Source organism: Perissodus microlepis, chromosome 10 (assembly GCF_051167445.1).
Source record: "Perissodus microlepis isolate ML-2025 ecotype Zambia chromosome 10, ASM5116744v1, whole genome shotgun sequence".
NCBI lineage: Eukaryota > Metazoa > Chordata > Actinopteri > Cichliformes > Cichlidae > Perissodus > Perissodus microlepis.
The window spans coordinates 18,496,531-18,524,489 of NC_140470.1; the positions used below are offsets into that span (position 1 = coordinate 18,496,531).

The following is a 27,959-nucleotide window of genomic DNA, read 5'->3' on the forward strand; positions in this document are numbered from 1 at the left end:
AGGTGTGGCTTGTGACCTGTGTACAACCCACTTCCCACCTCCACACAGCCTCCGCCTATGAAGCAGGGATAATTTCCCTATTAGGAAATGTGGATTTCAAAAGAAAAAGTCTCCTTAAATTGCAATTCACCTTTCCCTTTTAATGTCCAAATCAAAGCAAGATTGTTTTAAAGGTAGCCCACACACTCTGGGAATAAACTTTTTTTCCGTTTCAAAGCCCTATACTTTCTCACAGGAATGAATTTAAAATAAAAAATTTAAAACAACAACAACAACAACAACAAAGAAAATTAAACACTCTAAAAGGAAATGTACAGACCCTTAAAAAAGTCACAAAGACGTGATACAAAACACAGAGATGCAGTGGTAATAGAGGTGTACATTTTCTTGGCCAGGTGTCAATGGGTGGCTGGTTAAATATGAGTGAGTTCATTTCTATTCCAATCCAGAGAGCATCTTTGAACAGGAAGGGTTACATCCATGTGTCAGGGACCAGAGCCTCTGCTTTCTATCAGCCTACACCTTATACCAGGGTCAACCAAGGTAATGTAGGGCTTATGAAACCATGACGTTCCTTCCATTCATTCCAACTCCAGACCTTTGTTGCACGGTCAGCCACCTCTCTTACCTACACTGCTTCCTGTTTGGAACTTATGACAAAACTTCAGCTAACTTTAGAAAGTTCTAACCATTTGAGGGTTGATTTAATCACATATTGTTTTATTTGATTACCCGCTTAAGTGGAATGTTTCTAGTAATTTTAAGATTAACAACCTGCTTTGAATTTGAACATATTTTTACAGACTTTGTGAAATGTGATCAGTTCTGCGTGGTGTTTCCTGGATCAAGGAGATCTATGACACAGTATGACTATGAATATTGACCACTCGCTCCTTATTTTAAAAAGAGTAGCCCACCGAGAGATATAATTAACACAGTACTGATAGGGGGAGGGGACTTCTTGCAGCAAGCTAAGAAATCAGGACAACAATACACCCACGTGAGCCAGATCAACACTTTAACATCGGGAGTCATTTTATTCCCTCTGTGATTACGTTTCATTTTAGGTCTCGACTTTTTACTTCCTCTTTCAGAGAAAGTGTGGCTGAGAAATTACGCCAAAAGAGGAGGAGAGGAAAACTTTCAGCCCCTGGGCCTCAGAACTATAGCATCTCCACCGACTGCAGCCTATCATTGCTTCGTATGCACACTGACGTGTGGTAGAGGGTAAGTTCTGGGCAAGTGTGTGTACACAGGCATACACAATCCAATTTCCTCTACTACACCCCACATGAATATGCGAACAGTGGGAGTCAGATGGGGAGGGTGAATAATTGAAAAAGTATGAATGAAGTAATTCCCCACTAATTTCCTTCCTTAATCTTGCACTCCTTCTTATTATGATGCCTCACAAACACGCACACACGCACACACATCAGTTGCATCATGATATCTTTCTTATCTTTTCACCATTTAAAAATGATATCCAGATGATTTCAAATTGTGCTCCGGATGATATATTCATCTTCTACATGCTATAAATTCCTATCAGACGCTTCTGGATCTATCATCAAGCGATCAGTGCAGAGGCAGCTCGCTCTTATCTCCAAACTTGATCACAAATCGGAATGCAGATCATTTCCTGCTCAAATCTCTCATCTGTTTGTCATGCCCAGTTGTTGGCTGTCTTTCTATCTCCTCATCTGTATTCCAAACAGAGAACACAGACAGATAAGAGAAAAAGAAATTTAAAAAAAAGAAAGACCTTCTTCTATCCCTCCCTTACTCTCCTTCTCTCTCCTCACAACCGCCTACCTTGCCTTCCCACCTCCCCTTCTCCCATTCTGACTCATACTGAAATCCCAGTGAGCATCCTCACTCAACCCCCCCCCCCCCCCCTCAAGCCCCCTTCGCTCTCATTTGTGTTTTCTCTCCCTTTGATTGCCAAGCTGGCTCGAACGCAATGAGCAGGGCAAGAGAGAAAGAGCAAATGAAAACGACAGAGAGGGAGTGCAGAGATGGAGATGGGGAGGGAGAGGAGAAGAGAAGAGAGAGAGACAGAGAGAGAGAGGAAGACTCGGTGCTGCCAAACGTGCCTGTAATGAGGATTCTGTCAAAGGAAAGCTGGGGAGGAGGAGGAGGGTGTTTGTAGCGGTGTGGTGGGTGTATGTGTGTGTGTGTGTCAGAGTGAGATGGAGGTTTTGGAAGGAGTGGGTGTTTATTAGTGAAACCCCTCTCGCCCCCACATCTTCTTGCCTACAAGATTTGTGAGATCACAAAGCCACACTCGCACACAGTGGCAACTCCACATCCACCCACTCTCGCACAAATGCGCGTTCACCTAAGCAGTGACACACAGTGTGAACCCATTCCTACTCAGAAACTTTGAAAAATGTGCATTTTCTTTTTCAGTTTTAAATGTTGCGTGAATCATAGGAAGTAATGTGCAGTCGATTAAAATGGCCCAGGCAAAATCAACTAACCCCGTAATGGCATCGGCATCAGCAAGGTCGTTCCCAGGATTAGGTCTCATGTGCCAAAAGCGTGCGGGGCAACCCGTGCCCTGAGGCGATGAGCTCCCAAAGTCGTATGCCATCTCTTTTCATCAGCTGCAACTCTGACAGTGACACACGCAAAAACTTCCCACCATTACGCCAAAGTCATATGCTGAATGTAATTAATGTGCAGTGCCAGCTGTGCGTATGTGTAGGCAGCCATTTGTGCGCACACGGGTGTGTCGAAGGGGAGTGCCGGTGCTGGAGTGAGCACGTCTGTTTGCACGAGTTAAGCGTGGAGATGACTGGAATTTAATGCGTGGATCACAGGGACTATTTCAGCTGGCATATGATTCCATATGTTGGAAGCTTACAGACTGACCACATGTCATGTCTGCCTGACATGCATTGTTTAGTAAAAGCAACGCAGGATTTTCCATGTGTCTGAAAATCAGATCCAAAAAGAGATTTCCTAGATTTTATTTGTTAACAATCACTGAGGTGGGTCAGTCATTACAAAGTCATGCTGCACAATCAATTTCCATTTGTTATGTTTACCTGTAGACCATTGTTCCCGTGCAGACAGCTACAAGTGGTGCTCTGTGACAGTGGAATGTGCATCTGGAGCCAAACATCAATCAGATACACAGAACCTACAGCAATCCCAACCACATTTCCACAAGAACAAGAGAAGAACACAAGAAATCAGACACATAGTTTTGATCTGAAGCCAAAGTTTGGTCACTAATATAATTTAGGGCTTGACCGTTTCACCCAACTTCAGCGAAGAACTGGGTCAGGCTAACACAGACACAGTGTGCAATAAGAAATTAAGAAGTATTGTTCTTTGAGGTATGAAATGTGATTAATATTTTTAATACAGCTTTGATCGTATAAGGTTGTGAAACGCAGTCAGTGAGCTTTCCCTGCTTCAGCCTTTGTCACACTCTACCTCCTATCTCTTTGTTTAAAATTCACTGTCTTCTGTTTGGCTGCTCTGTTGACACATCACTCCATGTACTCATATTGTCTGTTCGCTCATCACTCCCCTGTCACTCCTTCTATTTCTTTTTGTGAATTATACATTAAAAAAACAGTTGAAATGGATAGTCTCCAAACATCTAGTGCCAGCAAATATGCGTCACACAAGCCTCTGGCCCCCAGTCTGTCTTACTCTGAGTTTTCCTGTCTGTCTCTCCTACACATTGCTCCTTTCATTTCTGTTTCTCTCACTACTCGAGATGTGGGTCCCATTGCAGTTGCCTCACTTTCATCCTCCAGCCATTTTTATTCTCTTTTATTTGGACCCCAGTCCCGGCATTTTAATTCTGCTCCACACACTGTTCTACTTCCAGCGAGCGTATTCCCCCATCTGTCCCTCCTCCCTCTGCACTCCAGTCATCTCTAAAAAGTCATCTCCTCCCACCTTCCAGTGTCCCAGTGGGGGGAGGCCAGAGAAAGAGAGAGGCAGAAATGAGAGGGAGAGGGAAAAAAATTAGATTGGGAGGGCAGAAAAGATCGACACTTGATTGGGTCGGAGAAACTCCCCGGTGTCAGAAATTCACCTGCAAAAGCTCCCAGCTTCCCCCGCTTTTCTCATCTGTATTCATGGTCTTTCCTCCTCCTGTTCTCTCCTCTCCTCCTGCATCATGCATCCTCACCTCTTTCCCTCTTTCTCTTGTCTGCCTCCCTCACAACCTCCCTGCCTCCCTCTCTCTCTCTGTCCTTCCGTGTCTCTTGTCATCCTGCATTGCTCCACCTGCACCGTGGTGCAGCACCGACAATCAGAACTCTGCACGCATACACATACACGACGGGCACGCAGGCACCCACACTTACAGACTCATACACACACACACACACACACACACAGGGAGACACACACCCACCACTTCCGGCAGCCCCCACCCTCTCTCACATCTTTCCACTGCAGACACGAAACACTCTACAACCCCTGGTGTGCCAGCGCTTCATCAAGAGACATTGCCAGCATTACATCACAACTGTATTCTGCATTTACACACCATTCGATACCACATATGAATCATTGTAATGAAAAATGAAAAATATAGACTCACTGAGAAGAGTGAGAGGAAAATAAGATCAAATTACTGATCGATTAGAAATATGCCTTGTTAATAAAAGCATTCAGTCCAACCATTTTACTAGTTGCCAATCAAATCCAGGCTACACCATGGACATGTTGGCAGTCAGTCACAGGGCTAACACACAGAGAGGAAACCACACACTCTCATATTCACGCCTTCGGCCAATTTGGAATCACACTTACACCTGACAAGCATGTCGAGTGTGGAAGAGAGAAGGCCAGCCGACCTGAAGGTTCGAGCCCCCTCGCTGTGAGGCAACAGTGCACCGCCTTGTCGTGATCAGCACAAAGAAAATAAGACAGCGCCATGACAGTGTAGGAAAATCCTTTTGCTAATAGAAAACCACAATGTAAATCTGAAAAATGAAGTGTGTGCAGATCACTGTGTTAAAAAAATGTTTCTGATTTCTTACAAGTTAGATTTTCTCAAACAGCCGTATGATTGCTTTTGGATTTGGGTTTAAACTTAAGTGGCTATTTGACAGAAGTAACTTCTTTTAATTTGACACATATAAGAGGCCACATTCCTGATTACTATGCCAAAAAGGTGAGCCAGACACCTTGGATAAATAATTTAGTGACATTAGGGAGGAATAGTTACAGAAAATAAAGTTTAGTTTGCCTCTGGATTAAAAAAAATGTGTGGGAGACTCTAAGAAGGACAAGAGACTCTGGCCCTTTAATTTGGTGTTGCTAGGGAAATGAAGCTGTTTACTCTAGCATCAACCACACAGATGATCTCTGCTTAAACTGTACACATACTACCTCATATGCAGATGACTGCCACCCCCCCCCCCACACACACACACACACACACACGTGCACGCGCGCGCACACAGAGCCCCATCTTCATGTATATTTGCTTTGGCTGTTCCACATTACGCCTTCTCTTCACATTTCCCCATCATGCAGCTTGCAAGTTCACATGGAAGCTATCAGTAGAAGGCGTGAGAGAGAAGAGAGTGCATTACATTCATATAAATTACTACAAAGTAGTTAGGGGGAAGTTTGTTGGGCCAATCAGAAGTATTGGACGAAAGGACAGTTGGGTAAAAAAAAAAAGGAAATAGATAATCAACCCTGACACCTAGTGGTCATATATGAAAGTCCTGTGCTGCCATGTATGTTTGACGCTAAATACGATCTATATGTCTGTTAAAAAATCTTTATATAACTTGTTGACCTGTCTCTTCCACACAGGCCTCACATGTAGGTCAATGCCTACGTAAAATTTACATCAGAATGACTTCTATAAAAATGTGATAAATCTATCTATCTATCTATCTATCTATCTATCTATCTATCTATCTATCTATCTATCATATAATAAAAGGATTTTCACTATAAAAGGCACATCTTATATGGTTTATGTATAAATATATGGTATATTTATACATAAACCATATGTATATGTTACATTATATTTTAAAGCAAGCAACCACAAATTAATGGTTTAAATGTGTTTATGTCATGTATCAAATGTTTTTATACAGATTGTTGGTAAGTAACTTAAGTTAATACAGTAATGAAACTGCCTGACTGATTTTTTTAAAATTTAGAACCACAAATTATGTAAAAAAAAAAAAAAAGTATATATATATATATATATATACATATATATATATATATATATATATATATATATATATATATATATAAAATTTTGTTATTCATTTCATTGCTTGATTAAAAATATGCACGGGTTGATGTCACTGTGAAGGAACAGTACTGCTGGCTGCAACGTCACCCGGTTAGGATATTTGAACCAGCGGGGCCACCGTATTTGTTGTGTTTGTTCGAGTGAAAGCAAAGATGGCGGCGGAACTGGATAGAGTGCGAATCTCAGCTGCGGAACTCCGAGCTGAAGCGTCGAATTCAGTCAGCGTTACTGAGTGTCACAAAGGTGAGAATAAGTTAATCGGATACGTGTAAAGAACAAATTGCTGAAAGAGTCTTGAAATTCAAGCGAAAAAGTATCCCAAGTTATCTGAAAGTGACCGACGGGAGTTACCAAGTTTGTATCTAGCTAATGTTGTTAGCTAGCTAGCCGTGTGCCTGTCCACTCCATAGTCCCGCGCTGCCTGTTTTAAACGCCCCCTCTACAAAACGCTCGTCATAGTCTTGTCACGATTTAGTATTTCTACTTTAAACATTTAATCAGCTCTTTCTTACGCGTAATGTCTGCATTTAAAGTACACTACGCTTTTTTTTCCTTTTTTTTTTAAACGAGAATGCTAGACTCCCGTTGCGGTTAAGTTAAACGATAGTTAATGTTACAGAAATCGCCAACTCTTCCAACCGTAAACTTTAAACTTGCACATTGCAGCTATTAAGAAAGACGTCGAAAGGGTGATGCGGGTTTCTTAGTTTTGTGGGAAGTTCTGTGGATTTATCTGTACCTGGTCATTTCCGCTCATTCCTGCAAGGCGGATTCTGTTTGATAAACACTATGAGCAGGTGGCTGTGTGTGAAACTTACATGATCACCATGATATCGGCCGACATCAGCCTGTTAGCAAGAAGACAACATTTACTCTATTTTGCGCCGTTTAAATGTTGAAAATCTAAGTGACGTTTAATTATTTTTGACATAATACAAGTGTAGTTATTTCCCGAGGAAAAAACAAGTACAGTATGCAGAAAAACAAAATAGCCATCCATCTATTTGTTTTCGCTTATCAAGTTCAGTGTTGCGGTTGGGCTGGAGCCTATCTTGGCTGTCACAGGGCGAGAGACGGGATACACCCAGGACAGGTCGCTACTCTATCTATAAATAAACTAACAAAAAAGTGGATAAATTGTTTCTTAAATATTTTATCTGCACAGAATTTAACAAGTGGTGCATCACTAAACAAAAAGAAACCTCAAAACTAAACATATCAGTGCTTTACAATATGTTCATAGGGAAAAAAAAACCTTTAACTGATAATGGTTTCCTGTTATAAGTGAAATATTAACTAGAACAGGCAGGGCTAGAGAGAGTTTGAGGTTAGTCTATGGTTAAAGAGCTAGTGGGAGAAGTTTGCATTAAAGGCTTCTTGGTAAAAAGGTTTGTTTCGTTTTCAGTAGATATTTAGTTAGTTTGGGGATAACATATATCCTCTCTGAAACAAGCTGGCCAGCGACCATGTGGCAGCCGCTGTTTGTGAGGGGGTAAAAAAAAGTGTATTCCCGAGTGGTTGCTGGAAGTGGCTAGAAATTAGTCACGAAAATGTATAAGATGGTTCACGAAAGAACTCCTGGGGATTGCTTTGTTTGCTTGCAGTTTGCTGCGGTCACCAGTAGTTTGCATTGAAAATGCCAGCTTGTCTGCAAACACAAAGTACTCGCCAAGCAGTAGGGAAAAAATAAAATAAAACTTGTGTCTTAACTCTGCAACCAGTATTTTTCAAAAGGTGAAAATAAAACTCTGAGACAAGCTATTGGCACGGTGCTAGATACCTGAGCAGTCACAGTGAGGTTTTTGGTCCAGCAACTTCCAGGATCCTGTTTGAAAACCAGTCAGGAAAATACGACTGGAGGTTGCCAGTTGGTCGCTGATCAGTCTTTTGGCCTGGGTGACTGATGCCTCATGTGAGTTCGTATACAGGATGTACAAAAGAAGTTTGCATGCTTTAAAACAGTTAATATGTCCAATATAAGCAAGCTCTAAAAACCACCGTATTTCAGGATAGAGAGTTGCTAAATGGTACTAGGAGGATGATGGGACTAACATGGCCAACTGCACTTGACTTAATAGTCCTTGGATCAGCCTGTAAGTTAAACTTTGTGGTTAAAAATTAGCTGACAAAGGAACTTGTAAAAGTTCATATCGGAGTCGATGTATCTGATAACAAGTAGTACTTTTCATACGGGGCCGACTGGACTAAAAAGCCAGAGAGACCTTCCTCACGTTTATGGTGTACTGACCCATTAGTTTGACATCTTTTATAATGTCACACACTACATTAGCTCTGGGTTTTGTAGGACTTAAATGCTTCTTTGGATTATTACCATTACAGTGGATTACAGTCCATTAAATATAAACTTAATTTGTTCTTTCTGCAGAGGAACAACAGGAGCATCACACACACAAGCAGCACAGAAGGCGTGAAGGAAAGCGTCCTGATCTGCAACGCTACCAGCCAGTTCCTGGACATGGACGACGTAACCATGACAGTGAGGGAGAAACTGGTCAAAGTGAGCCCCTAGCTGCCGAATCACATGAGCATGATCAGCCATCCCAGAGTGAAAAAAAGGCTGTGTCTGGGGAGACACCTTTGGAGAGACCAAGGTGGACAGACAGTGGGACAGGTACCAATAAAAAGGATGAAGACAGGATGAGAGGCGATGGTGGTAACAGTCAGAACTGCAGAAAAGGGAGACATGCGCAGAATAAATCAGATACAAATGATGAAAAATTGTTTGTTGAAAAGGAAAATGAACATCAAGAACCTGTAGGAGCAGCTAAGCCAGCAAAGAAAACCCGAAAACCAGACAGAGAATTTTATCAACCTGGGAGTAGAAGAAACATTCAAGGAAAGGACATTGGGGCTGGAAGAGAACAGGATAAGCCTCCTAGAAAGCAAGAGCAAAAAACCGAGCCAGAATCTCAGCAAAGTACGAGGGAAAGTGGAGTGGACATAAAAACCTCTATACAGAAGCAGAGTGGAAAAGATAAAAGAGTAAAAGGCACACAAGAGAGTGCAAAGGTGTTTACTTCTAGTGAGGCAAGTAGAAAGCAAGGAAGCCAAGATGTGGAAACACCTGAAATACCCGTTGATGCTTCAGTGGAGAAAATTACTAGCAAAGTTGAAAATCTCAACATACAAGAAAAGGATAAAGTTGAATATACAAGTCAAGATGCTGGAGAACTAAGTTGCAAGGGAAGGGAACCAACTGACAAGAAAAGGCGAGGTCAAGGGTCAGGAACCAAAGATGAGGAAGAAAAGTCAGAGAAGAAGAGAGAAAGGGGAAACCGAAGGAGGAGAGGCGTGGAAAAGACTCAGGACTCCAGAAAAGAAGATGAGGCTGGTGATCAGGGTAAGAATAATCAAAGGAATACTGAGAGGGAAAAAGACAAGAGAGCTGTAGAAGCAGACGTCGAGAAAATGGATAAAGCAAAGCAAACACATCAAAATAAAGGAAGAGAGAACCGCAGAGAAAACCGAAGTGGCGAAATCAACAACAGCAGATCCAGAGATGCCGAGAGAGATGCCAAGACAGAAAAAAACGTAAACAGAAATCGATCCAATGCAAATGTCACAACACCAACCTCGAAACGCTATTCCAAATCAGATATTCGGCGCTCACGTAATCGAACTTACAGCAGTAGCTCAGCGAGCAGTGTGACCAGCCTGGATTATCCTGGACTAGGAAAGGATGTGGAGAGTACAAAGTGGTCACATTCTAGAGACAACAATAAAAAGGGGGCTATTGTTGGTGGAGAAGGACAAAGGCATCATTTAAAAAGTTGGACAACAAATGAGGAATCCTCTACAGAATCACTGGAAGGAAGTGAGATGAGTGACAGAGCAGACGATAGGAGGAGGAAGAGAAGAGGTGGTGAGGGCCAGTTAAGTAGAGAGAGACAGAGAGGCGAACGAAACAGACAAAAGGGAAACAAAGGTGGGGGTCGGGGAATCCTCAGGGTCTCTTTGGAAAAACAGTCGGACACCTCGTCACATAGTGGGGATGCACAACATCGCAAGGAGGGCCCCGTTCCTCGTGGCCGAGGTGGGGGCATCCTGGTACTTCCAGCCCGGACAGATATCTCTAATTCACCTGAAGTGGGGCAAAGGCTTCTTTTTGGTGGAATTAGAGGTGGTGCAGCTGGCAGGAGTAGAGGAGGTCGAGGAGGAGGAGCAAGGCGACTCTGGGATCCAAATAACCCAGACCAAAAACCTGCTCTTACCAGCAATCAGTCCTCACAGCATTCATCTCTTCAGCAGTCTGTATATCTTCAGACAGGTACAGGATATGGACAGCTTCATTTTCTGGACACAGATGATGAGGTAGCAGGCAGCCCTCCAGTCACGCAGGGTGAGCGCTTTCGATCCCAGCAGGCTTCTGCCATGGCCTACTACAAATTCCAAAACTCGGACAACCCGTATTGCTACCCTGTGCCCTCCAGCGGCCCACATAATCCTAACACCAACCAGCGCTATCCATTTCCTTATCATATGGGACCCTACCAAATGGCTTACACTAATAGCATGTATCCAAGCCCTGGTGTGGGTCAGTTCTGCAGTAATTACAGGGGATCAGGTTATTCCCTCCCGGGTGCAGGAGGCAGTGTAACATTTGAAGAGGCAGAGCAACACACCAGAGGGGAGCTGGGAAGACTGCTGAGGGCTGCAGATGCACAGGAGCTTCAGCTCAGTAATCTGCTCTCCCGGGATAGAGTGAGTGCTGATGGACTGGATCGCATGGCCCAGCTCAGGTGAGCATTCAGGGACAAAGCTAGACATTTTTCTGTTTTTGTGGTTTGTTGTCCTAATGCCAGTTATTTGTCTCGGTGACAAGTGAGCCAATAATCTAGTTGAAAAAAGCACTATCATGTTGTTTCCTTCCATTTTAAAGAGCGGACCTTCTGGGGATATATGAGCAGGTCATCCTGACAGACATCGAGTTCTCAGACTCTCAGAACGTGGATCAGGCTTTGTGGAAGAATGTCTTTTACCAGGTCATAGAGCGCTTCCGGCAGCTACTCAAAGAGCCCACCTATGACAATGCCCCTCATATCAGAAACAAGCTCCTTACACTGCTTGATGAGGTAAGGAACGTGTTGGAAATTTACATAGGAAAAGGTTTCCCAAGAAACATATCTAACAATCACTTGGGCACTTTTCTGCCTGTATGGTTTAGATTATGGGTTCATTCATAACCCAAAATTAGTCTGTGTATCACTAGATGACGCAAATTGTATTTGTTGCCTAAATCAGGGACAAATTTGTTTCCAAATCCATTTTCGAGAAGTAATTCATGTACTTTTAACAGAGAAGAATAAATTAATAATAAATATAAAGTCTTGTTAAACGTTTACTTCCTTTGCAGGACTTTATGACTCTTGGGTAGGGAGTTGAGTTTGATTTCATAATTAAGGGGGAAAGTCCTTCTAATTTTTATAATATTTTTCTATTCTTTTGTGTTTTACAGGGCGAATTATTCTTTGACGCACTACTTCAGAAGCTTCAGACAGTATACCAATTTAAGTTAGAGGATTATATGGATGGCATGGCTATCAGGGCTCGTCCATTACGCAAAACGGTAGGGAACCATTCCTTTTAGCTTTTTTGCTTCTGTAACATGTTCAATGTTGTACTGAATACTAAATGTTCGAAATGTAGTGAATGAGTTTCAATTGTACATGAAAACATCCAGTAAGCGGCTTTTAAAAGTCACCCGATTTCCATGTTACAACAAATGTTGCGACAATTTCTTAATTTTTTTTTATGTAGCGAATACATTTTTTTCAGGTGAAGTATGCACTCATTAGTGCTCAGCGCTGTATGATTTGTCAGGGTGACATAGCACGTTATCGGGAGCAAGCCAGTGACTCTGCCAACTATGGCAAGGCTCGCAGGTAGGCTTGAATTTGAGATTTCTCTTGGCATTGTAAAATTTCTGACAAACATTCAAGAGTGTGGGATGTGTCTTGATATTCAAATTTGAGTTTGAACAAGTGAGTAGACTGATATTTTAAAAATCTGACAACTCCTGAATTAACGAATGAGGAGTCACAACTACCATTTCTATTTCTTTTTTTAAGCAGTACAGATGTTTTATACCCGTTTTCATGCAGTGCAAGTGGCTGATCATTTCCATTGTTTCTCCCAGATATGCACACCTACAGTTCTGGACTGGTCACTATACTTTGAAACTGACTTCTTTAGATGTTTCAGTTATTATATGCTAAAGACATGATAACTTTTTACCTATATGTGACAGATTACTTGAACTTTTAAGGTAGAAACTGAAAACGTTTGTCTCTTTATTGATGTGTCATGACTGCTTGTTTACTTTTCCACAGCTGGTATCTGAAAGCCCAGCAGATTGCCCCAAAAAATGGACGCCCGTACAACCAGCTGGCTCTGCTGGCTGTTTATACAGTAAGTGATATAGATCAGACTCTTAAGTATTGAGAAACTTCACTTTTTTATTCTCATAGCTCCGTACTTTGACACATTCATTTTGAAGTGGTCCTAATCCTAACTAATTTATCCTACAGGAAAGTTTTAAGTTCAGATGCAACTCTTGTAGGTTGATGCAATATTGAATGAATGGTGTTTGAGAGTTATTCCTTTTAATACAATGTCCAAATTGTAATGGTTCAAAAGAATTAATGAAAGAAACCCCCATTTATAACTGCATAGCAAGTCAAAAATGTTCTCTATGATGTAGGCCTTGATCTTTACTTGTCAAGGATCAAAGGAAAAAAAATTAATGACTAAACGCTTAGAGCAGGGGTGTCCAAACTTTTTTCACTGAGGGCCACATACATAAATATATAGGAGGGGCTGGGTCACTTACTAGAAATTAGGTATATAGCCTTAACTTTAGTGTATTAAAGTTAGAAAAATCAATTAAAAGTGGTCAAATGTGTTATATTGTTGAATATAATTAAAGACAAAACTGCCTTCATCACAGCTTTCCATAAATGGATCTTTACTGATTTATTCAGAAAAAGCTTTGGTAGCTCATTCTCAGAACAGCAGCCTCAGATTTCTTCTTAGACAGAAGATTTACAGTACAGAGAAAAAACAATAAAGGGGAAAATGGGACGGGTACATTTCGAGTTTGTTATTAAAGTTATTAGGCTTAGCAACACACCTATTAATGTTCGTTTGAAACGGTTATCGACATTAACAGATTGAACTGGACTTAGTTACAGGAGTTCATATAATTTTAGTAAATTATTCTGGTGAGTATCAGCTGCGCTGGGTATGTAAATCGGGCCATCCAGCTGCGGTGCTCCTCCGACGCCCCTTGTGCCAAAAATCCAGACAAATGTCACTTGATCAAGGAGCAAATCTGCATCAGATGAGATCAGCTGACTTTGCGTGTGCGGTGTGTACTCTGTGTTAACAAGAAAAATGCATATAAGAAAGTGGTGCGCCAAAGCAGGGTAGTGACAGAATTGATGCGCATTATTGATATTTGAAGCATGTGTACTTGCACATGCATGCTTATTAACACACGGGTACTGTGGAATATATTTTTTACTCACCTTAAGTGGGAACGCCATTGCACTCAGTGGGAGCAGTGATGCTGCACTTTGGATCGAAGGATGGCTGGCAGCCAGATCTGGATCATCATAGACGCCATTCCTTTGTGTGCACCTGCCATAGCTGGAGCCCCGTCTGTTATAACTCCCATTGTCCCATTTAAGTCTCATTTTGTCAATTGAGTCTGACACAGCTTCAAAAATATCCATACCCGTTGTTGTGCCTTTTAGACTCTTAAGATCGAGCAGCTCCTCTGTAACTCCAAAGTTCTCGTCCACTCCATGCAACAAAATTAGCAGCTGTGCGGTGACTGTGGCATCAGTGCTCTCATTGCATGCGATGGAGTAAAAATCAAAGGCACAAGCTTTATGAGACAGCTGCAGTTTAATGTTGGCTGACGAGTCTTCAATGCATCGCACAACTGTATTCTGGACATGCTGACGTTGTTGAAGTCCTGCACTTTTTCCGGGCACATTATTTCAGCGACTTTAACAAGGCCGTGTTTTATGAGGTCTCCATCTGAAAAAGGCTTGCCATGTCTTGTGATGAGTTGGGCGACCTCATAGCTGGCTATTGTAGCCTTTTCCCAGACTTTTTGAGCACAAAAAAATACTGTTGCTGACCCTGCAGGAGAGCTACACTTTTCTTTACTTTCTGCTCTCGCTCAGCACCAGTGTAGGATGCATAGGCCTGATGTTTGGTTTCATAATGACGTCATACATTATACTCTTTCATAATTGCCACAGTTTCAGTGCAGATCAAACAGACACACTTCCTCTTGAATTCTTTGAAGAAATATTCACTCTCCCACCGTGTCTGAAATTTTCTGCTCTCACTTCCTACCTTTCGCTTCTTTGGTTCTGCCATGTTTAGTAACTTGGGGTAAATTTCTTCTGTGATTGTCTTTTTTGGTGGAGCAACTGGCTTGATCAACAGTAGCTCCCCCTGGTGTTAAACCTAAGACGTGCAATACACTCAAGCAAAAGTTGAAGTGTGGGCCATATTCTATTCTATTTATAAAATTTCTTGCGGGCCAATTGGATACCCCTGGCTTAGAGGATTTATCCAATGTCCAACCCCCCAGTATGTATCTGAAGCAGAAAGACAAGGTTTCAGTTTGCAAGGTAAAAAAAGAAACCAGTGGAGCTGTTTATATTAAACAAAAACACATAAGGTGGTTAGTTATAAAATCATACTGATGATGTAGATGTCTCAAAAACTTGTGTATCAAATTTGATACATTTGGTGTTACATGCCTTCATATTCAACCAGCTGAATCTAAACTCATTGGAAGGCAGGCCTCTGTATTTGATCATTTCTGAAACCCTAAACCTTTGGCTACTTCTGTATCTCCCGCAGAGTTCTCTCAGTCTTGATGCCCTTGGGTTAAAAATGAGACCTGCTGTAATGTAGTATTTCAAATTGTAAAGCACAGTACCCTAATAATGGAAAATGCATTGCTGTACTTAGGTTCAGGACTCCTAAGGGTAGAAATGTTACAGTTTGAATTAAGTAACTGGATTTGGCTTTTAGTGACTGTACATCTGTTTGCATGTCCCTGAAAATGGGGAAAATATAACTGTGTTTTGAACGTGTGTGTGTGTGTGTGTGTGTTACCTCCCTCTTCTTATTTATGTCTTCTCCATTTCTAACCTACAGAAGCGGAAGTTAGATGCTGTGTGTTATTATATGCGTAGCTTGGCAGCTTCCAATCCCATTCTGACTGCAAAGGAGAGCCTCATGAGTCTTTTTGAGGAAGCCAAGCGTAAGGTCAGATACACGTTTCATGGACATTAACTTTTGTCAGATTTCTACAACAGAAAACACTTGAGATCACATCAAGTAAGATCTCAAGAACTTAATTTGAGAAGAAGTGTCTAGCCAGTAGGGATTCATGCATAATTATAATGCCAGTGCTTGCCACAGGGTGTTTTCTCACCCCGCCTAATAGACCCTACAATAAATTTGCTTAATAAATTGCTTTATGAGAAAAATTAGGACTTAAGGCACGGCAAGTGTTTCTTGTTGACAGACTGTTTTTATCTTTTTTGTAGGCAGAGCAGCTTGAGCGAAGGAGGAGGCAGGAGCATGAAGGAGGCTCCAGGGGTCCAGCAGTGAGAGGAAGAGGAAGAAGGGAGGAAGGCGCACGTGTGGAGATCTGGATTCGCCCCAGTGGACAGGCAGCAGCACCTTCCTCTCAGAGAGGAGGTAGTGAGTCCAGCAGAGATTCTGAACAAGATGGAGAGCTGGGCAGTCTCAGCGTTGCTGACGTAAGTCTCTGTGTCTATTCCTTAATACATATCAGCTCAAAGTCCTGTGTTTTTCCTCTGCGTACTTTTTTTTTTTTTATTTATTTTTTTTAATTTGCACAGCAGCCAGACTTTGGGTTCCTTGAAAAAATAACACCGTGTCTGCAGACATCTCCAATAAGGTTTTATTTGTAATCCGATGTAGTTTTTCCTCTAATTTATTTCCTCTCATAGAGTCTATATGAATTTGTTTTGGTGCTCATTTATTCCCTCTGTCATCATTTTTTTCGTTTTCCCCCTAGGCTGTCATTCGGTCGACTCATATTTTCATTTCATTTTCATTTCCCTGCCTGCATTGAGTAATGTCTTTAAACCTCTTTACCGTTTTTATTTTTATTTACATTTTTTTGCTCGCAGTGAAGCACCATTATTTATTAATTGAAATTGGTATAGACAGAGTATTGCTATTTCATCATTTATCACAGTGCTAGCTGAGAGAGTACGGTAGATTAAACCGGGTCTATGAAAGCATATTATGAGCAGCTCATAAGAAGAGCAGCAGCGGCTCCAGTACTGTCTTTGGCTACAGGAACAGTATTGAGTAGCTGGACTCCAAGCACTTTTTTCCCAAATTAATAAATAATTGGGTTCAGATCACGTATATTAGGGTTGGGCGATTGGACAAATATATCGACTATCGTTTTTACAAGGGCGATTTATTAATTTATTTCCCCATCAGTAAGTTTGCTAACAATGATGGAGCTAATAGAAGCAGTCAACAGGTAAAAAATAATAATAGTGCTGTTTAAACAGCACCCTCTTTCATTTGCAAGCAAATGCACCCTCCTCAGATTGCACCCAAATACAGCGATTCATTTACTCAAATTCATAACAGAAAGAAAGAAAGGCAGTAGCCCATGTTCAGAAAAAAACATTCAGATGGTGGACACGTACATGCTCATGCAAGTTAGTCGTGTTTGAGTCCTTTGCTCGCACTATATGTCTGCACAAGCGTCACACCGCTTTGGTTATATCCTTAGGTTTACCTCTGTCATCCGGTTTAAAGCCAAAGAAATCCCAAATTAGCGACTTTATATTTTTTTGGGCATATAGTCCATGTTTAGACTTCTTCTGTGTTGTAAACGCGCAAATCAGTCCATGCATGATTACATTGCTCCGCCCATCAAAAAGTCTGCGCATGCGCAAATATATCGCCCATCGTTGATTATTGGACTTACGATTGTCGGGTGTAAAACTTTTATATATCACCCAACCCTTATGTATATGCAGTGGCACACAGAAAAGATAAAGACACTATCTGCTTTTTCTACATTATTTACAGTGTAAAACCTGGGCTATTATGTTGACGCTGCCTAGTCAGCTGATGTAGGTACTGTCAAACTCCCTGTAACTGCAAGGATGATGAAGCTCTGATTTCATTTACAATTTAATATTACACAGCAAAAAATATGCTGTTATAATTTATTACACACCTACATTCCAGTATCATTTATATTATGATATATCGGCTGTAGCGTCAGAAGAAGCAGGAGCAGCCTTTTTCTGTTCCCATTTTATTTTATTTTTTGGCCTCCTCCACATAATCAGTCTATTATTTGTCAGTGGACACTGTTGAGAGGCATATGTATCCTCTTTGCTGTCTCTTAGTCCCATTTCTTCCTAACCCTATTGTTCAAAATACCAAGCGCACTTAAATGTTGACGTCATTTCAAAATGTGCGTCGTCTCTGGATGAAAACGTGTTTTCTTGCAATGTGTTAGACAAAGACTAAAGACTTTCCTTGTCTTTTTTTTTTTTTTTTTTTTCTCTACAGCTCAATAAGAGATTCATTCTGAGTTTCCTGCATGCTCATGGGAAGCTCTTCACTAAAGTGGGGTGAGTCTTTCAGCTCTTAAGTTCATAGACTGACTGTGTTTAAAAGAATGATGATGATGAAAAATAGCACTGAGGCTAGCCCAAGAAAATGTGCTTGACTAAAATGTTGCCTAGGCTTTAACCAGAAGATCAATCTGCGTGTTTTGTAGGTTAACTAAATTAATCAACAATATACTAGATTAACTAAATTGACTGCAGTGCACTGAGTGCACTCTACCTGCTGCCTCATTAACATTAATTAGTTCTTAATAAACAAAAAGGTAGTGTTTGTAGCAAATTAAATGATTTAACATTATTTCGTATTAATATGAAAACTGCATATTTAGATGATTTCTGAAAATGGAACTATATCAGCGGGTGAGCACTATTATGGAATAATGCAATAATGCTAATGGTGCTCTTGATCTGAGCAATAAATTGGATAATTCCCATTATGTTATAATGGTTTCTGTTTTGAGAACCAGGATGTAGCTGCTGCCTTTGGCAGCGGCTGAAGCAGTCAGAGCTGTGTGTGCCATTATAAAACAATTATTACTGAAATACATCAGTTCACATGTTTTCACACTCAAAGCCTCAGGTGTCTGCATAAAATAAAATTCTTTATTTAGACCAGATATTGAGAAATTCCTCTGTTATAGCAGCCAGAATGTCAAATACATAATATAAATAGAATATAGTAAAGTGTCTACTAAATGAAATGCCTCAAATACAAGAAATCCAACACAAACGGAGTGCAGGCAAGCAGTGCAGATGTCAGATGACATTAAAGTGGGTCAGTATAACAGTGGAAAGAGTGGTCAATATAATAATGTGACTTGGTGTGTGGAGAATGTTGGGTGTTGTGACAGCACAGCGTTAAAATAGAGATCGACAGAGCACGTGACTTTCGTGCATTACATTGTGGGTAAGAGTGGCACCAAAATCAAAACACTGCATCAAGCGCTAGCATTTCCTGCACTGGTAATCATTCATTCTGCGGTTTTAATCCCTACTTGCATTTTATTTGCCCCAAAAACAGTTATGTACAGAACGACGGCGCTGCCCAACTTTCATCACGCACATATTTATTATTATATGGTCCTAAGTGCGAGTGCATACACTCACAAAATGTTTAGTAACTTCAGATCCCTGCAACAAGCCCAGGTCCAGTTTACTTTGGTGATTTGGACTATTCCATTTCACAGCTGTTGTTAATTTTTTTTCTTTATCTCCTGTACAGGCCAACGCAATCTATTTATCATTTCAGGTTGTAGTATTACACAACATTTTCAGATCTAATAGAAATAAAATGAGTGTTTCGTAATTCATTCAATGTATTGTCTTTATTTATAACTGGCATTATTGTTTCATTCTATTATAGCCTCTTACAAGAAAGAGGCAAAATTGTATTCCATTGTGCTTTATTAGCTGCTTTGGTAAAAAACAAATCAACAATGCAAAAACAAAACAAACATTGCAAAACAACATACTGGAAAACAGTTATTTATCACTTGATTGCTTCAATACAACACTTGGGCACATATATGCCTGACTTTTTGTGGCTGTTTTGATATCACTCTCTCTCTTAACCAAATCTCGCTGTGGTAGCAGCTTTAAACTCGGTATGACCCAGGTTGATAGAGGGTGCCCAGTCTGGATCGCATTCCAGCATTTTGTAGGCTGGTTTTCCTACAAAACACAACAAACATTAGCCCGCAAAGCCACAGTGAACAAAGCAGCATAGCGCAACGAATTCAATTCAAATCAATATGAGACTTATTTGTAAACTACATGAACAATTATGTTATGATAAATTACGTAATAACTACAACAGAAGACTTACCTTTGTGGAAATGCTTGGAGCAGACTAACATGTGAGCTGGAGTGTTCTGGAACGTTATATTTGGTCTTCAAATGACTGCAATCCAGGCCATCCGTCAGCTCTTTGTTACTTCGGAAACACGGCTTGAACAATTTCTCTTCCACGACGTAATCCGATAAAAAAAACTATCTCTTTACCTGTCGGCTTCCCGTGGCTAGTACTGCTTGCCACTCGTACCTACAATCATTTGCGGTTTTACCCCGAAATGACGTCACATTTTCAATCTCTATAAAGTATTAATGTGAGCGAGCAGATGTAGTACATCCTAATGTAGCCAAGTTTCTATTTTGACTGAATAGCTCCGTGAGCTTACAAAAGCATATCGACTCAGAGACTACTACATACTGAAAACTGTATTTTTCTGTTTGCCTCTGTGCCAGTGACATATCATTGGAAATGTGTCTTATCTGTATAGCATGGAAACGTTTCCTGGAGCTGCGACCCGTGTTCTGCAGGAATTCAGGACATTGCTCCAACACGGTCCACACATGCTGGGAATTACACACATGCTGCAGATCATCACCATTAATATGTTCGCCATACACAATGCCAACAGCAAAGGTAATATTGTGCACAACCTAATGATAATGATGATGATAATGATAATCATCATTTTCAAATGTCAAGTTGTTTGTGGCAGTAACACTGGAGGTTTATTTGCAGTATTATCAGAAATGGCTGGTAAAAATAGTTTTCATGAAGCTTTTAACATGGACTTTATTTGCTGTAAAATTTGACTCCGTTTATTAATATGTTGGCATGTTTGAACACGATTAAGTTTAGTGACCACTGCAGGCTGATTCTAACTGATTTTAACATACTTTGATTCTAATCTTTTCAATTCAGGTCTTTTGTTATGCAACTGAGCATGGAGTTCTTTTCCAACTCAAATATGTGTAGACCCAAGCCGTGGTTTCACACAAGGCAGTGATAAACGACTGTTTGAAATTCTGTCTTTCAGGTGAAGAAGGAGAAGTGCGATCTGTTTTACAAGAGCAGAGCACTGCCCTGGGTCTCGGTATGTTTGCACTGCTGGTGCAGCGCTGCACAGAACTTCTTCAAGAAATTCCTGCAGGTATTCACGCTTTACACATCAAGCTTTTGATCAACAGCATTTTTTTTTTCTTACAGTTCAGCCACAATATTCATATCATAAACTTCAAATAAATTAAAGAAGCAATTTTGAAAACACATCAGATCACATTGTTTGATGGAAATGAAAATTCTCAACCTGCAGATAACTGAATTCAAAGACCCTAAAAATCAAGGTGAAAAAAATGATGTGCAGAAACTCAGATGGAACTCTGTTTTTATGGCCCCCACATGCTTCTATAACTGCATGACGAGATGTTGGGAAATGCTCCTAATGAGAGTATGGATGGTCCTCTGGCGGATCTCCTTCTAGATCTGGAGCAGGGCATCATTGAGCTCTTGGACAGTCTGAGGTGCAGCCTGGGAGCATTGGACAGACTGAAACATGATGTCCGAGAGGTGTTCAATTGGATTTAGGGCAGCCAAGAATGAGGGGCCAAAGTCAGTGGTCTTAATTCCTTCATCCTCCAGGAACTGCCTGCATGCTCTCACCACATGAGGCCAGGCATTTTCATGCACCAGGAGGAACACAGGACCCACTGCACCAGTGTAAGGGCTGTCACATGTGCTCAGGGGGAACCTGTGAAAAGCACAGGGTGCCAGTGGTGGATCTGCCAATTCTGGTATTCTGTGGCAAATGCCAATTGAACGTCATAATGCCAGGCAGTCAGCACAGGGCCTACTAGATGAAATCAAGACCTCAGGCCACCCCCGTAAAGTCTGTCTCTGACCAGACAATCAGAAACTTTCACACTAGTGGTCTTCTTGAAGTAGTTTTGTAGCTCTGGTAGTCCTCATCTTGTTCCTCCTTGCACAAAAGAGCAGACACCGGTCCTGCTGATGAGTTAAGGACCTTCAGCTCTCCTAGAGTAACAGCCTGTCTGCTAGAATTTCTTGAGACTGTGCTGGGAGACACAGCAAACCTGGGAAGTCTGCGTAATGTAGTACCGTCTTGGAGGAGCTGGACTTAACTTTGCAACATCTGTAGGGTCCAGGCATTGCCTCGTGCATCCAGCAGTGACGCTGAGCAGCTAAATGCAAAACTGATGTAAAACAGTCAGAAAAGATGAGGAGGGAAACATGTCTGTCTCCATCTGTAAAACCATTCCTGTTTTTGGGACTTATCTCATTGTTGCCACTTTAGTGCACCTGTTGTTAATTTCAAGACCACCAAAGCAGCTGAAACTGATTAACAACCCCCTCTCCTACTTAACTGACCAGATCAGTTACGTACTACAGTGGTCCCCAACCCCCGGGCCTCGGACCAGTACCGGTCCGTGAGTCGTTTGGTACCGGGCTGCGAGAGTTGAGGCTCGGGTGTGAAATGTATAGTTTTCAGGGTTTTTATCGGTTTTCAGCGTTATTTTGTTATCGTTTTTATCGTTTACTCGGTTTTCCTTGGTCTTTTCACGTGTGTTATGAATAAATTTTCTTTTTTTCGGTACCGGTACTAGTTTTATTTTGTTGTATTTATCCGCAACACCTTAAAGGCCGGTCCATGAAAATATTGTCGGGCATGAACCGGTCCGTGGCGCAAAAAAGGTTGGGGACCGCTGACGTACTATAATATATCTGCTAATGCCTACTATAGAATTGGCAGGTAAAAGCATTCAAACATGTAGTCAGCCCTGTCTCCCTTTGTCTGTTACTTATCTTTAGACAAAAAAGTTCAGCTACGCTGATAAATGCTTTTGGAAAACTTTAAATGAATCCTAAGCTTTTCTTTAACCTTCTGTGAATAGTGTAGACTGCAAAGTGAGATGTGGTTTGCTTTTGGTTGGACTTGGGTCGCACCATTACACTTGATTGAAGATGCATCTTCATTTTTACAGCTGTGATAACATTTTGTAAATTTTATGTTTGGACTTTTTTCCACTTCTGAAATTGCCCATAGTGTTAATTTCAATTGTTTTTATTTGTGTGATATTGAAGACTTCAGTTCGAAAAACTCTCTTTCAGAACCAGTCCCAATGACAGATGGAGAGGAGGAGGGTAAAGCGGAGGAGATGGAGGGTCTTGTGAGAGTCTCTGCCTTCCCACTAGAACTAAGGGAAATGCTGCCAAGCATCAAAGTCTGGTCTGACTGGATGCTGGGACACCCAGACCAGTGGAACCCACCACCATGCAGTATAGAGTGCGAACTTTAACCTACAGTAAACTTTTTTTTTTTTTTTTTTTTTTTTTTTCTCCACCTGGCAGCAGCAGAAACAAGTTGTAAACACATCACTTAGATGACCTAATAATACTTATTAACTTTCATACACCAGCAACAACAGAACATCGCCATCCAAGTCATGTTTCTGGCTACCAGGAAATATATTTAGTTTCTAAATTGTTGCCACTCTTTAAACAATATAGCTACTTTTCACAGTGTGATAATGACCAGGTAGTATACTATGCCTATTTCTGCCACAGTATACTATACTTACAGTATACTTATTATTATTATTATTATTATTCCTCGCCCCCCCCATTTGAACTTCAGCAGGTCATCTTCAGCATTTCTGCCCTATACAATGAGGTGCTGCCATGTTAGAGGCTGATTAAATATTTTCAAAAAAAATAGCCAGAAAAATCAGATTTTGTACCTGATGCACCTAATAAAGTGATCAGTGAGTGTGAGTTTTAGGACCACAAATAGTTACTGTTTCTTTAAATTTACTGTTTAATTTTTTAATTCATTTTTATTTTATCCCTTTCTCCTCCTTTCTTTAAAGTTGCAGCCCCAATGTCTGGCAGTGCCTGGCTGATCTGTGTAACTTGCTGGCACGCGTGGACCATGGCGAAGTACCCCTGTACAAAGTGGATAGTGAAGAAGGAGAGGGGGATGAGGAGCTTATGCTGCTTCAGTTGAAGGAAGACCGTCTGCTTGCTGGCTTTGTACCGTTGCTGGCTGCACCACAGGAGCCATGTTACACAGACGGACACACTGACATGGTTAGTGGAAAGGAGAGCTGTATTTCGTTACATCATAACTTAAATGCTTAAGTTAAGTTCACTTATTGGATATTCCTCTGTTTAGTCTTCTGTCACCTACTGAGTGCCAGGCTTTGTATTCACGCTCATCATCTGCTTCTCTGTCATGCGCATAAACCCCAAACTTCTTTCCTCAGGCTATAGCAGCAGATTGTAAGAGAGTTACTGTGCTGAAGTACTTTTTGGAGGCTTTGTGTGGACAGGAAGAGCCTTTGTTGGCTTTCAAGGGAGGCAAATATATCTCTGTGGCAACTCCCCCTGCACCTAACCACTCAACAGATACAAGAAGCAGGCAGGATTCTCTAACAGAAAAAGAGGTGACTTTCTTCTCCTACGCATCCTCCAATAATCCTTCCACTTCTTCACTCTCTCCCTCTGGTCTTTTTCTTCTGAGAGCCTGATTGCCTTTCACGCTTTTACCTATATTAAATTTATGTAAACACTGGAGTTAAAATTTCCAGAGGCTGTTGAAACAAGAGGTAGAAAATGTCTCATTATCGTCTGCATCTGTTTAACAGGGAGATGATGTCATACTCGAGGCAGTGTCTTCTCTCTCTGCATCAGAGGAAGAGGAAGTTGAGGAGGCCGGAGACAGCGAGAATGACATCAGAGAGCTCAAGGCACGACGCCATGTCCTCGCCAATAAACTGGCACAGCAACAAAAGCGAAGGGATAAAATAAAGGTAAAACAGGCTTTCACGTCCTAATATAGTAGAGTCTGAAGTTGTGGCAGATTTGAATGTCTTGTAAAATATAAATGTGTGTGTTCCAGGAGGTGCTGCAGACTGGCGGGCAGTTGGAGCTTGAAGTGAGGCCTCTCTTTCTGGTTCCAGATACAAATGGATTTATTGATCATTTGGCAGGGCTGAAGAAACTCCTGCAGTGTGGAACATACATAATAGTTGTGCCACTCATCGGTAAGAATAACAAACACAGACAAAGAGAAGAGGAAATGAATAAAAGCAGGTGGAGGAGGATTAGCTTTTAGTTCAGTGACGTTTAAAATGATAAGGATCCCACATACATCAGCGTTTCCATGTAGAAATCATATGTATGCTCATGACATGGTCTGTTTTCTCTCTGTCAGTGATTACAGAGTTGGATGGCTTGGCTAAAGGCCAGGACAGTTTTGGTGGAGGAGTGGAGTCAGGAGGGCGCAACTATAGTGTCAGTGCGGCCCATGTGAGGGCTGTGCAGGAGAAGGCTCGGATGGCGGTGGCTTTCTTAGAAAAAGGATTCGAAGCCAGAGAACAGTGCCTCAGAGCTCTAACAAGCAGAGGAAATCAACTTGAGTCTATTGCCTTCCGTAGCGAGGATATGTCTGGGCAACAGGTAGAAACCCAGATTAATTAAATACAAATTAAAGCCTGTTTCTTTTGCTTAGAAGCAAAGGTTGGCTTCTTAAATCTACTGTTTTTTGCTAACTGAATGGTCTCTTCCTTTTCAGGGTAACAATGATGATATTATTCTGTCCTGCTGTCTTCACTACTGCAAAGACAAGGCTAAAGATTTCATGCCTCATCAGAGAAGTATGTAGCATTAACCTACCATTTGCTCCATGTGTGCATTCATATTTCCTCACATTCATGCAGATGCATTAAAAAGTGTTTATTTCTTACTCCTCTCTGGCTTCCTGCTTCAAAAACAGATGGCACCGTGAGGCTTCAGAGAGAAGTGGTACTCCTCACAGATGACCGTAACCTCCGTGTCAAAGCCTTGACCCGTAACGTACCTGTGCGAGACATCCCTTCTTTCCTCAGCTGGGCCAAAGTGGGCTGAACCAGAGTAAGCCTAAATACAAGGAACCCAACTGCTGAAGTCTGCTTGTCAGTCAGCCAAGAGAGAAGACACACTTGAGCGGAGGAAGATAACAGGGGACAGGAAATGATAAAGAAAGTAAAGAACCACTTCTTATGAAAAACAAGCAAATGTAGAGAGAGCAGAGTGGTTCCAATTAGCTTTCCCCCTTGTGACAAAGTAAGTGTGTGTATGTGTGTGTTAAGATCAGAGAGCTTCCCCGGAGAGAGGCAGGAAAGACTTAAGTCTCAGAAAGGCTGGAGTGGAAAGGAGGAAGGAGGAAAAATGGAGTGAATTGATTTGTAGGTTGCCCTGTCCAGCCGCAAACCTCTGCTCCTATTTATCGTATGCTCTGCAAGCAGTGTTAAAATTTGAATCTGATGATAGAATGAGCCAGAATGGGGGAAGAGTGTCTATGGTCATTTAATTGATTAAAGACAGCATCACTGAAGGCCATAAATGGCACTTGTACCCCTCTCTGAGGGCCCAGGCTTAGATAAAGCTTCAGCCTCAACAGCAGAGCTAAGAGAATGGCAGGAGGAAATGGCCACAGCTGGGTGGTCTGTGTCAATACAGTTAAAAAAAGCAGCTGATTGTAGGTGGGGGGGTTAATCAGGAGCCTTCATGCAAACTCAGCACTTCCACGGAATCCCATGCAGATATGGCATTTCCTGCTAACCCAGGAAATGCTTGATGCCTGTTTGGTATCTTGGGTTATTCCTCCAGATTGACACTAACAATTTTTGTTTGGTTTTTTTTTTGTAAAGTCAACGGCAACATCGGATATGGTTTAGTTTTCTGTTTGTACTTTTGTCTTTTTTTTACCTGTTGTAAAATATGTTGTTCTTAAAAGCTGTTAGCTCTGATAATAAACATCTGCAAAGTTTTCCTAAAAAGATCTGCTAATTAAGCAAATCCAGTTTTAATTTAAGTCAGAGTGAAAATGGAGTTATAAGTACTCCGAGAGCATCATTTTATTGATCAAACATCAGCACCGACTTGAGCCGTTGAAGACAAATTAGACGCTATTCTGAAATGCACATAAATCTGTGTGATGGAATTTGTGCTCATACAAATATAATGGGAAGGGCTTTGATAATGATGTCTTTGTTTCCCTGGCACAAAAGGGGAGTAAATAAAAACTCAGACATCAGAAACCATCACCCTTTTTGTCAAATTGTCATTTTGTTGCTTTGAAGGGTGGATTTGTTTGTTTTGTGTTAGGTTTTCAGTTCTAGAAAATAGGATTTCATTTAAGTGGCATTTGGCCCTTATATGGCTTTAAACAATATGAAACCCAGGATTACAAACGCTCGCTGACCCGGCCCATCGTGTGTCATGCTCTGATCTTTTGCAAAGACTTTGCAGAATTTTTATTATCAAGTATAGACTTGTGAATTTATTTGTGCTGTTTTGTTTAAACCACCGCAGCAGGTTACGATTTCAGTAGCTTTCCTCTCATTACATTATTTGTATAGTTAGTGTTCTTATTTTCAGTGTGACTTTGCCTTTCAGTTTACAAGCACACTTTTCTAGTAGCTGAAATACATAAACATAGGTTTCAAAATTACAGTGAAAATCAGGCAGCAGACATTTAACAAAAAAACAAACAAAAACAAAAAAAAAAAAGTGTTGTGCTTTTTGTTGTAGCTTTAAAAGACAGTCTGGATGCTTTAGATTTGTATTTGTGTCACAATATATGTCAGAAACTACACTTATTCATCATTCACTCATCCCAGTTCAGATCTTTGGATTTAAAATGTTATTGGACTTCTTTCCGTCTTCCATCGCTCATTGATGTTTATGTATTTGTATGAGCTGTCTGCTAGGTTTACTCGTCTTTTTCAGACCCTCTGTTTTGGTGCTGCTGTAGTATTAAGTGCAGCCTGTTGTGTTAAGTGGGCACTGCTGCTGTGTTTTAGTGTTGGAGCAAATGTAGTGCTGTAAGCAGCTTAACTCAAATGACTTTTCCCTTCATCCGTCATTAAAAATGTTTTAAAGGCTTTGTTTTCACCTCATTGGCGTGCAGCTGAAGAATGCCAGGATGTAGAATATGTTTTTCTTGGCCTGTAATGAACAGACAAGGTAACATCCTCCTAGCAATGACTAACAGTGCCTCCATTGTTAGAGTCTGCCAGTATGTGTACAATGCCAGGACCCTGAAACTGAACAAACTAAATGCAGATCATTGATTTTCTTCTTCATACATGAGATTTGAAGAATGTCTGTATTTAGGGGTCTTTGTCCTCATTTAAAACCGGCTATGGAATACCAAAAGCTT

At 41.1% G+C, this 27,959-nt stretch overlaps 1 protein-coding gene across 2 annotated transcripts; it reads left to right on the forward strand.

Moving 5' to 3' along the window:
* The first annotated feature begins 6,383 nt into the window (after positions 1-6,383).
* On the forward strand, positions 6,384-27,681 carry smg6 (SMG6 nonsense mediated mRNA decay factor). 2 transcript variants are annotated; one of them, XM_084940450.1, is made up of 19 exons: positions 6,384-6,505; positions 8,649-11,022; positions 11,163-11,355; positions 11,739-11,849; positions 12,041-12,165; positions 12,613-12,691; positions 15,467-15,577; positions 15,862-16,077; positions 17,891-17,952; positions 20,229-20,374; positions 20,775-20,888; positions 22,865-23,039; positions 23,623-23,842; positions 24,019-24,198; positions 24,400-24,564; positions 24,654-24,798; positions 24,969-25,213; positions 25,329-25,410; positions 25,530-27,681. In XM_084940450.1, exons 1-19 carry the CDS (start codon positions 6,415-6,417, stop codon positions 25,658-25,660), a joined length of 4,965 nt encoding a protein of 1,654 aa, XP_084796576.1. In that variant the 5' UTR covers positions 6,384-6,414; the 3' UTR covers positions 25,661-27,681. The 2 variants fall into 2 exon arrangements, with proteins under 2 accessions (XP_084796576.1, XP_084796577.1); XM_084940451.1 differs by having other exon boundaries at positions 12,059-12,165.
* The last annotated feature ends 278 nt before the right edge of the window (positions 27,682-27,959 follow it).